The 11,463-nt window shown below is 43.2% G+C and overlaps 1 protein-coding gene across 2 annotated transcripts in view; it reads left to right on the top strand.

The window, feature by feature from the left end:
- Positions 1-11,202, top strand: part of LOC143815039 (interferon-induced GTP-binding protein Mx-like) — a 72,648-nt gene extending 61,446 nt beyond the window's left edge. For both annotated transcript variants that reach the window (XM_077293846.1, XM_077293845.1), the window contains 3 exons: positions 6,281-6,357; positions 9,435-9,647; positions 10,060-11,202. In XM_077293846.1, the coding sequence (XP_077149961.1) occupies positions 6,281-6,357; positions 9,435-9,647; positions 10,060-10,293 (524 nt within the window). In that variant the 3' untranslated portion in view covers positions 10,294-11,202. The remainder of the gene's footprint in view (positions 1-6,280; positions 6,358-9,434; positions 9,648-10,059) is intronic.
- The last annotated feature ends 261 nt before the right edge of the window (positions 11,203-11,463 follow it).

Raw genomic sequence — 11,463 nt, forward strand, 5'->3', positions numbered from 1 at the left:
GTCAAAGCTTTCTTATTTTGTTCCAGTTCAAGCTGCATATATTAAACACAGTTTGCCTTACGTTGGATTCTGCTGCTTATATGAAGTAACACGCGCTGCTGTGGTAATACTCCGGCTAACACTTCCCCTTTTACATGGGCGCCCAGGACCACGGACCGGGTCGCAGCCACTGTGACATCCCCTTTAAGTGAGACACTGGACCCGGTACCAAGTACCCAGCTGCCCTGGCGGGCGTTCCATTTTTGGCATCACAAACAGGATGGACCGACCCAGCAAACTGGGTCATGTGCGCCTTAGAGACTGTGATTTACTAAGAGACTGTACTGTAAAATTGCGACAAAACTGCCACCATTATTATTATTGCACCATGTGGAGTGCAGGAGGAAATGGGCACGTTGTCGTGGGTGGCACCTGGAGAAACGGCGTGAAAACTATGGCCGCCCCTCATCAGTACTGCTATGTCCGAGAAATATGCCCATCAACAAGAGAGGTCCGCCTCCTTGTCTGGGATGGCGGAGAGAAGAAACAGGACCGCCCACGAAGACGGGCGTGATACTGCAAAACCGCGGGAACTAACACCAAGGAGGAAGAACTGGAAATCAACATGGCGGGGGGTGGTGAGCGGACCCCGAAGCGTGAGATGGAGAAAGAGGACTGTCCCAAGCGGGACCTGCAAGAACTGCACCCATCGCCGCTGATGAATCTGGACCTCCTGCGGAAGGAAAAAGAAGAACTCACCTGGCAGCTCGTGCAGATGCAGATGGAAGCTGTGCTCTGATGGAAGAAGACCATCATCGTGAGCCTCACCAGACATCCGTCGGCAGCCTCGTCTGGTCCGGAGCAGGAAAGAAGTTCCGGCGCTACAGAGCAAGAAAGAGCGGCGCTGCTGAAAAAGATGGTGGCGCCACCGAAAGACCTGCAGCCTGCACCTGTGACCCCAGCGGAGCCAGAAAGCAAGATGCTGTGGGAGAAGACAACAACACCGCGGCCTATCCAGCGACTGCAGCTTCAGCAGCGGAGCAGACCGGCACCAGAGGGACTGCATCTGAAGCAGGTATGAAGAACGACCATGCCCCGGTGACCGACCTCGCTCCAGTGACTGAAAATCCAACCAGGAGCAAAAAAAGTACCAACTGGGATTAGTTTTATTGATGATTCAATATTTTTTTTCTACTTCTTCTAAAACAAAATATGATATTACAGGGATTTCCTGACTATATTTTCAACTAAGAAAATGGCCACGATGTAAAAATGCTTAAAGAGTAACCGTCTTTTTAATTTTAATTTCATAAATCTAGAGAACATATTAAAATTAGAAACTTTGTCATTTATCTTATCAGAAAAATCCACTTGTTTCTCCTCCTGGACTGATATTTCACTTCAGATGTAAAATCTGTGTTCAGTGAAGACAGATTTTCCCATTACTGATATGGGAGATGACAGTTGGTGCTTTTAACCCCTTTCTGACATTGGACGTACTATCCCGTCAAGGTGGGGTGGGCCCGTATGACCACCGACGGGATAGTACGCCCAGCGCGATCGGCGGCGCTCACGCCGACTATCGCAGCTGACATCCGGCACTATGTGCCAGGAGTGGTCACGGACCGCCCCGGCACATTAACCCCCGGCACACCGCGATCAAACATGATCGCGGTGTGCCGGCGGTACAGGGAAGCATCGCGCAGGGAGGGGGCTCCCTGCGTGCTTCCCTGAGACCCCCGGAGCAACGCAATGTGATCGCGTTGCTGCGAGGGTCTCTTACCTCCTCTTTGCTGCAGGTGCCCGGATCCAAGATGGCCGCGGCATCCGGGTCCTGCAGGGAGGGAGGTGGCTTACCAAGTGCCTGCTCAGAGCAAGCGCTTGGTAAGCCTGCAGCATTGTAAGTCAGATCGCCGATCTGACAGAGTGCTGTGCAAACTGTCAGATCAGCGATCAGTGATGCCCCCCCCCCGAGACAAAGTAAAAAAGTAAAAAAAAAAATTTCCACATGTGTAAAAAAAAAAAAAAAATCCTAAATAAAGAAAAAAAAAAAAAAATATTATTCCCATAAATACATTTCTTTATCTAAATAATAAAAAAAACTATAAAAGTACACATATTTAGTATCGCCGCGTCCGTTAACGACCCCACCTATAAAACTATATCACTAGTTAACCCCTTCAGTGAACACCGTAGGGGAAAAAAAAAAACAAGGCAAAAAACAACGCTTTATTATCATACCGCCGAACAAAAAGTGGAATAACACGCGAACAAAAAAGACGGATATAAATAACCATGGTACCGCTGAAATCGTCATCTTGTCCTGCAAAAAACGAGTCACCATACAGCGTCATCAAAGAAAAAATAAAAAAGTTATAGTCCTCAGAGTAAAGCGATGCCAAAATAATTATTTATTCTATAAAATAGTCTTTATCGTATAAAAGCACCAAAGCATAAAAAAATGATATAAATGAGGTATCGCTGTAATTGTACTGACCCAAAAAATAAAGATGCTTTATCAATTTTACCAAATGTGGAACGGTATAAACGCCTCCCCCAAAAGAAATTCATGAATAGCTGTTTTTTTGTAATTCTGCCTCACAAAAATCGGAATAAAAAGCGATCAAAAACTGTCACATGTCCGAAAATGTTACCAATAAAAACGTAAACTCGTCCCGCAAAAAACAAGACCTCACATGACTCTGTGGACCAAAATATGGAAATATTATAGGTCTCAAAATGTGGAGACGCAAAAACTTTTTTGCTATAAAAAGCGTCTTTTAGTGTGTGACGGCTGCCAATCATAAAAATCCGCTATAAAAAATGCTATAAAAGTAAATCAAACCCCCCTTCATCACCCCCTTAGTTAGGGAAAAATAATAAAATTAAAAAAATGTATTTATTTCCATTTTCCCATTAGGGCTAGGGTTAGGATTAGGGCTAGGGTTAGGGTTAGGGCTAGGGTTAGGGCTAGGGTTAGGACTAGGGTTAGGGCTAGGGTTAGGGCTAGGGTTAGGGTTGGGGCTAGGGTTGGAGCTAAAGTTAGGGTTAGGGTTGGGGCTAAAGTTAGGGTTAGGGTTTGGATTACATTTACGGTTGGGATTAGGGTTGAGATTAGAGTTAGCGGTGTGTCAGGGTTAGGGGTGTGGTTAGGGTTACAGTTGGGATTAGGGTTAGGGGTGTGTTTGGATTAGGGTTTCAGTTAGAATTGGGGAGTTTCCACTGTTCAGGCACATCAGGGGCTCTCCAAACGTGACATGGCGTCCGATCTCAATTCCAGCCAATTGTGCATTGAAAAAGTAAAACAGTGCTCCTTCCCTTCCGAGCTTTCCCGTGCGCCCAAACAGGGGTTTACCCCAACATATGGGGCATCAGCGTACTCGGGACAAATTGGACAACAACTTTTGGGGTCCAAGTTCTCTTGTTACCCTTGGGAAAATATAAATTTGAGGGGCTAAAAATCATTTTTGTGGGAAAAAAGATTTTTTATTTTCACGGCTCTGCGTTGTAAACTGTAGTGAAACACTTGGGGGTTCAAAGTTCTCACAACACATCTAGATAAGTTCCTTGGGAGGTCTAGTTTCCAATATGGGGTCACTTTTGGGGGTTTCTACTGTTTGGGTACATCAGGGGCTCTGCAAATGCAACGTGACGCCTGCAGACCAATCCATCTAAGTCTGCATTCCAAACGGCGCTCCTTCCCTTCCGAGCTCTGCCATGCGCCCAAACAGTGGTTCCCCCCCACATATGGGGTATCAGCATACTCAGGACAAATTGGACAACAAAGTTTGGGGTCCAATTTCTCCTGTTACCCTTGGGAAAATACAAAACTGGGGGCTAAAAAATAATTTTTGTGGAAAAAAAAATATTTTTTATTTTCACGGCTCTGCGTTATAAACTGTAGTGAAACACTTGGGGGTTCATAGTTCTCACACCACATCTAGATAAGTTCCTTTGGAGGTCTAGTTTCCAATATGGGGTCACTTGGGGGGTTTGTACTGTTTGAGTACATCAGGGGCTCTGCAAATGCAACTGGGGGCTAAAATATCATTTTTGTGAAAAAAAAGAATATTTTCACGGCTCTGCGTTATAAACTGTAGTGAAACACTTGGGGGATCAAAGCTCTCAAAACACATCTAGATAAGTTCCTTAGGGGGTCTACTTTCCAAAATGGTGTCACTTGTGGGGGGTTTCAATGTTTAGGCACATCAGGGGCTCTCCAAACGCAACATGGCGTTCCATCTCAATTCCAGTCAATTTTGCATTGAAAAGTCAAATGGCGCTCCTTCCCTTCCGAGCTCTGCGGTGCGCCCAAACAGTGGTTTACCCCCACATATGGAGTATCAGCGTACTCAGCACAAATTGTACAACAACTTTTGGGGTCCATTTTCTCCTGTTACCCTTGGTAAAATAAAACAAATTGGAGCTGAAATAAATTTTGTGTAAAAAAAATGTAAATGTTAATTTTTATTTAAACATTCCAAAAATTCCTGTGAAACACCTGAAGGGTTAATAAACTTCTTGAATGTGGTTTTGAGTACCTTGAGGGGTGCAGTTTTTAGAATGGTGTCACACTTGGTTATTTTCTATCATATAGACCCCTCAAAATGACTTCAAATGAGATGTGGTCCCTAAAAAAAAATGGTGTTGTAAAAATGAGAAATTGCTGGTCAACTTTTAACCCTTATAACTCCCTAACAAAAAAAAATTTTGGTTCCTAAATTGTTCTGATGTAAAGTAGACATGTGGGAAATGTTACTTATTAAGTATTTTGTGTGACATATCTTTGTGATTTAAAGGCATAAAAATTCAAAGTTGGAAAATTGCGAAAATTTTCAAAATTTCTGTTTTTTTCACAAATAAACGCAAGTTATATCGAAGAAATTTTACCACTACCATGAAGTACAATATGTCAAGAGAAAACAGTGTCAGAATCGCCAGGATCCGTTGAAGCGTTCCAGAGTTATAACCTCATAAAGGGACAGTGGTCAGAATTGTAAAAATTGGCCCGGTCATTAACGTGCAAACCACCCTTGGGAGTAAAGGGGTTAAAATTCTATGGAGAGGGAGGAGCTAGAGGCAGACACAGACATTCTATGCAGAGGGAGGAGCTAGAGGCAGACAGACATTCTATGGAGAGGGAGGAGCTAGATGCAGACACAGGCATTCTATGGAGAGGGAGGAGCTAGTTGCAGACACAGACATTCTATGGAGAGGGAGGAGCTAGATGCAGACACAGGCATTCTATGGAGAGGGAGGAGCTAGAGGCAGACACAGACATTCTATGGAGAGGGAGGAGCTAGTTGCAGACACAGACATTCTATGGAGAGGGAGGAGCTAGATGCAGACACAGGCATACTATGGAGAGGGAAGAGCTAGAGGCAGACACAGACATTCTATGGAGAGGGAGGAGCTAGTTGCAGACACAGACATTCTATGGAGAGGGAGGAGCTAGTTGCAGATACAGACATTCTATGGAGAGGGAGGAGATAGAGGCAAACACAGGCATACTATGGAGAGGGAGGAGCTAGAGGCAGACACAGGCATACTATGGAGAGGGAGGAGCTAGAGGCAGACACAGACATTCTATGGAGGGGAGGAGCTAGAGGCAGACACAGGCATACTATGAAGAGGGAGGAGCTAGAGGCAGACACAGGCATACTATGGAGAGGGAGGAGCTAGAGGCAGACACAGACAATCTATGGAGAGGGAGGAGCTAGAGGCAGACACAGACATTCTATGGAGGGGAGGAGCTAGAGGAACACAGACATTCTATGAAGGGGAGGAGCTAGAGGTAGACACAGACATTCCATGGAGGGGAGGAGCTAGAGGCAGACACAAACCTTCTATGGAGGGGAGGAGCGATAGGCAGACACAAACATTATATGGAGGGGAGGAGCTAGTGCAGACACAGACATTCTATAGAGGGAAGGAGCTAGAGGCAGACACAGACATTCTATGGAGAGTGAGTTCTCCATACAGCTTCATGAGCACCAACTGTCATTTCCTATCCCATTAATAAGAAAATTCACTGAAGACAGATTTTACCTGTGAATTGTGAATTTTTGTTAATGAAAGATCAGTCCAGAAGGAGAAGGAAGCAGATTTCTCTGATACAAAGTTTATTTTCATGCGTATTATTGACAATATCTTTTTTTCATATTTTGAAGCTTCCTCCTGGCTAAAAATCTGGTTGAGCAAACTTAACGGTTTAGCATTTGGATGGAAAGTTAAAAAATGTTCTTATTCGAAAATCGAGTGCACAACTTTCAAGTGATAAATATCCATTTTATTATTCTAGAACTCGTCCAGAAACGTTTTAAAGACGTAGCTTCTACACGTTTTACTCAGTTCGAGAAGCTTTCCTACGCTGCCACAGTAAGGTTTATAGAAATTGTGTTGTCTACCTTAAAAATATATATTTTTGCATCAAGTTTTACTTCTGAGATAAAGAGGTTTTCTGGGCTGAATGTAAATTTTTGCAATCATTTTATGTGACTACAAAATCCTGAATCCTAATAATGTGCAGTATGCACACTGTCAGGGTTCCCCTTTATTGCCTGCTATGTCAGTTGTGACATGACTTCCTTTATGTAAGCAACTTTTCCTGCTTCACTCAATGTTTTGGGACAAGTTGATAAGCAGCCATAAAAGGGCAATCCTGACAGTTTGCATGTCGCACACTGTTAAGATTAGACAATCTGAAGTTACATGCAGAAGCCTAGAATTTTTTTGTTAATAGAAGAAAGGATTGGAGGATTATTTGCTCATAGAATCCTAGAATCTTAGAGTTGGAAGGGACCTCCAGGGTCATCGTGTCCAACCCCCTGCTCAATGCAGGATTCACTAAAACATCTCAGACAGATTTCTGTCCAACCTCTGCTTGAAGACTTCTATTGAAGGAGGACTAGTCACCATCTCTCATGGCAGCCTGTTCCACTCATTGATCACCCTCGCTGTCAAAAAGGTTTTTCTATTATCTAATCTGTATATTCTCCCTTTCAGTTTCATTCCATTGCTTCTCATGTTTCCATGTACTAATGAGAATAATGATAATCCCTCTACACTGTGACAGCCCTTCAGACATTTGTAGACCGCTATTTAGTCTCCTCTCAGTCTTCTTTTTTCCAAGCTAAACATTCCCAGATCCTTTACCCGTTCCTCATAGGACATACTTTGCAGTCCGTTCACCATCCTGGTAGCTCTTCTCTGAACTTGCTCCAGTTTTTCAATGTCTTTTTTTAAGTGTGGTGCCCAGAACTGGACACAGTATTCCAGATGAGGTCTGACCAAGGAGGAGTAGAGGGGGATCATTACTTCACATGATCTAGACTCTATGCTTCTCTTAATACATCCTAGAACTGTGTTTGCCTTATTTGCTGCTGCATCACATTGTTGTCTCCTGTGCATTCTGTGATCTATTAGAATACCCACGTCTTTTTCACACGTGCTGTTCAGTTTATTCTGATAGACTTTCAGTCATACATGGACATTTATGTAGTGCTAATATACTCAGTTCTACCATTTATTGTATTTGTTGTACTTTGCTGCCATCTACTGGCCATTGCTGTATCACGCTGTAATATTCCTTATGGAACTTTCCCACAATGCCTTTCTGTCTTTAGCTCCTCCTATCTTCTTCCTTCTTTTCCTGTTTTGTACTCTGTGCCATCTTAGATCTCACATGTGCTGCAGAGCTGGAGAAAGGATTCTCTTGTTACCTCTAACCTGGAGCTTCTACTATCTCTATCTGGTGATCCTGTAATACCTCTAACTTACAGTCCTCATCTCACCAAGGTACTGTAAATAAAACCTGTTGAATGTATCACTGCATCATCCTTCCGGATCACCACGCACAGCTGATAAGGACTAGGAGCACAGTTAGTGAGTAACACTGTCCGCCATTGTTTATATAGCGATTTGTGATCACATCCCTCAGACACATCTTATCCACGTATATCGGTGGCAGAATAACACGTGTTCCTCCCATTCTGTAGATGTATTATTCGTTTGTCTTGCCCAGAAGTAGAATCTTGCACTTCTCCATTAAATACCATTCTATTAGTCTCTGCCCATTGTTCAAGCTTACCTAGATCCTTCTGAAACCTTTCTCTGTCTTCTCTAGTGTTAGGGTACTGTCACACATTGGCACTTTGATCGCTACGACGGTACGATCCGTGACGTTCCAGCGATATCCATACGATAGCGATCAGGGACCCTGCTGAGAATCGTACGTCGTAGCAGATCGTTTGGAACTTTCTTTCGTCGCTGGATCTCCCGCTGTCATCGCTGGATCGTTGTGTGTGACAGCGATCCAGCGATGCGTTCGCTTGTAACCAGGGTAAACATCGGGTTACTAAGCGCAGGGCCGCGCTTAGTAACCCGATGTTTACCGTGGTTACCAGCGTAAAAGTAAAAAAAAAACAAACAGTACATACTTACATTCCGGTGTCTGTCCCCCGGCGTTCTGCTTCTCTGCACTGTGAGCGCCTGCCGGCCGGAAAGCGAGCACAGCGGTGACGTCACCGGTGTGCTTTCCGGCTGGCACAGACACAGTGGAGAGAAGCAGAACGCCGGGGGACAGACACCGGAAGGTGAGTATGTACTGTTTGTTTTTTTTTACTTTTACGCTGGTAACCAGGGTAAACATCGGGTTACTAAGCGCGGCCCTGCGCTTAGTAACCCGATGTTTACCCTGGTTACCCGGGGACTTCGGCATCGTTGGTCGCTGGAGAGCGGTCTGTGTGACAGCTCTCCAGCGACCACACAACGACTTACCAACGATCACGGCCAGGTCGTATCGCAGGTCGTGATCGTTGGTAAATCGTTTAGTGTGACAGTACCCTTAGGCTACGTTCACATTTGCGTTGTGAGCTGCAGCGTCGGCGCCGCAGCGCACAACGCAAACAAAAACGCGGCAAAACGCACGCTAAAACGCTGCGTTTTGCGCCGCATGCGTCCTTTTTGGCCGAAAGTTGGACGCAAAAAAAATGCAACTTGATGCGTTTCTTGCGTCCAACGCTTGCGGCCATGCGGCGCAAAACGCAGCACAACGCATGTCCATGCGCCCCCATGTTAAATATAGGGGCGCATGACGCATGCGGCGCCGCTGCGGCGCCCGACGCTGCGGCGCTGACCGCAAATGTGAACGTAGCCTTAGCTGTCCCTACTAGCTTTGCATCTTCTACAAATTTGATTAGTTTACTTTCAGTTATCTAGATCATTTATAGAAATATTGAACAACACTGGGGCCAGGACAGAGACTTGTGGTGCCCCAATTGACACACTCTTCCAATTGGATGTGCAACCATTTGTGAATCCACCTAACCGCAGCTTTGTCAATCCCATACTTGGCCATTTTTTCAATAAGGGTAGTATGAGATATGCTCAGATTCTTCATCTTTCATTTCCACTTATCTTTCATATTTGCATTCTCTTTTCTTCTGTGATCCAAGCATAAAATTGAAGATATTTCTCACAAGCAGAAAAAAGACGCAGAGACGGCAATCACGTTACAATTCGAAATGGAGAAAATCATTTATTGTCAGGACACTCTGTACTGTGAGGCCTTCTCAGTTTTAAAATCTACAGAGAAAGATCAGATCCTGCATGACCTGAGGCAGCTGACAATAAAGGATGCGTCCTGCCATTTGGAATCTTATTTTAAGGTGAGTCACTAATGTACGGGATGGTATAGCATAAGATATCTACAAATATCAGTACGGCCGCAGAACTCAAAAGTCATCTCTTAGAAATGTTAGAAGAGGGAAAATCTATTTTTCTTTTGTTGGGGCTTTCACCTTCCTATGGATCCTCATGTTAAGTGGATCTACTATGGGTTGGATCCACTATAGGATCTGGAGCCACACCTTAGGCTATAGGTTGAACTTGATGGATTTAGGTCTACCTTCAAGGTTCAGAGTGACAAAGTGGAACAGTTGAGGGCCATCCTAATTTAATTTTTTTTAACCCTTCAGCCTTTAATAAGCTGCCATTTTGCTGGATTCATCCAAAACAAAATCAAAGGATGATTCCCATTTTTTTTTTGTTTGTAATTTTTGCGCTTTCTTCCTCTTCCAGAACACCACCACTCGTTTGGCTAATCAAGTCCCTCTGATTATTCAGTATCACATCCTATATCAGTTCAGGAAGAAATTACACTATGAAATGATCCGCCTGCTGGAAGAACGAAACCAAACTGACCTCCTAGAAGAAAGTGACGGTCTGTCCGGAGACAGAAAGAGGCTGAAGGATCAGATTCGGCGGCTCAAGATGGCCCGGGAGCGTTTACAAAGATTTTCACATAGTAACTGAAAAACACATTTTTAAGAACTTTTTTTCTTAGCACTATTTTATGTGAAGATTTTATTATAATTATGTGAGTTAAAAGGGGAAATCCGTCCTGATTTTTTAACAACAAAAACCGTCCCGGTGTGATTTGAAAGTAAGAAAAAAAATACCTATTCTCACTTATTGATCCATGGCTTCATTGTGCTGTTCCAGTCAAGCGCAAATTTCTGTCCATTCTTCATTTAAAAGAAGGGTGGTCAACCCTTCCAACTTTTTGAAGAATGATTGGTCGAAAGGCTTATAAGGCCGTTATGCTCTTAATAAATTTCTAAACATTTTACAGCTTTTTTCAGTTTTGCACTAGCTTGATTAAATGCCGTGGTTTAACAGGATCAACCACATCACACATTTGCTATGGCTTACGCAAAAAAATTAGAGTAAATTTTAGCTTCATTTCATTTTATCTTGCATGCACAACCCAAATATGTAACAAATTTATTAAGAGCTGTGCAATAAATTTCTCATCTGTCACTCCAATGTTTTTTTTTTTTACTGACGTATGTTTTCCAGATTTTTTTACTTATTTTTCTTACTCATTGCTGTATCACGTTATCCAGTAAACTGAATTAAGGAAAGGTCATTGCTTCCCTGATGATTTCAGAATTCTTGTGACTAAATACAGAGTTACTTACACAAATAATATTCAAATTATTGCAAAAATTGCTAATATATCATTCACAGAAAACATTTGCACGCTATTATACTACTGAAATATTGTTGTATATTACCAAGGTTGTAACACATTAAAGACTACACCTCCACTCCGATTTTTGTATTTGTTTATTTGCTTCCTAAATGCAAAAGTAAAAAAAACTTTCTAACTTCATAAAAAAAAAATTCTACTACTTTGCTGCTGAAAAGGGTATGTTCCCACGATCAGGAATGGCTCAGTATTTGCTCCTGATTTGACGCAGGTGAAATCTGCACCAAATCTGCATCTGAGGTCACTGGCAGGTCACCTGCGTTTTGATGCGTTTTGTACATGTGTTTTTGATGCGTTTTCTCATTGCATGCGGTTTTTTTTTGTCACTTGAAATAAAGCTAATTGAAAGTTGGCTTCTGGGAAAGAAAAAAAAAAAAAGATTTCCTGTTTCAGTTATATTGGGGTATGTTCCTGTAAGGAGGAAGACCGGA

Source organism: Ranitomeya variabilis, chromosome 3, assembly GCF_051348905.1.
Source record: "Ranitomeya variabilis isolate aRanVar5 chromosome 3, aRanVar5.hap1, whole genome shotgun sequence".
NCBI classification, from domain to species: domain Eukaryota; kingdom Metazoa; phylum Chordata; class Amphibia; order Anura; family Dendrobatidae; genus Ranitomeya; species Ranitomeya variabilis.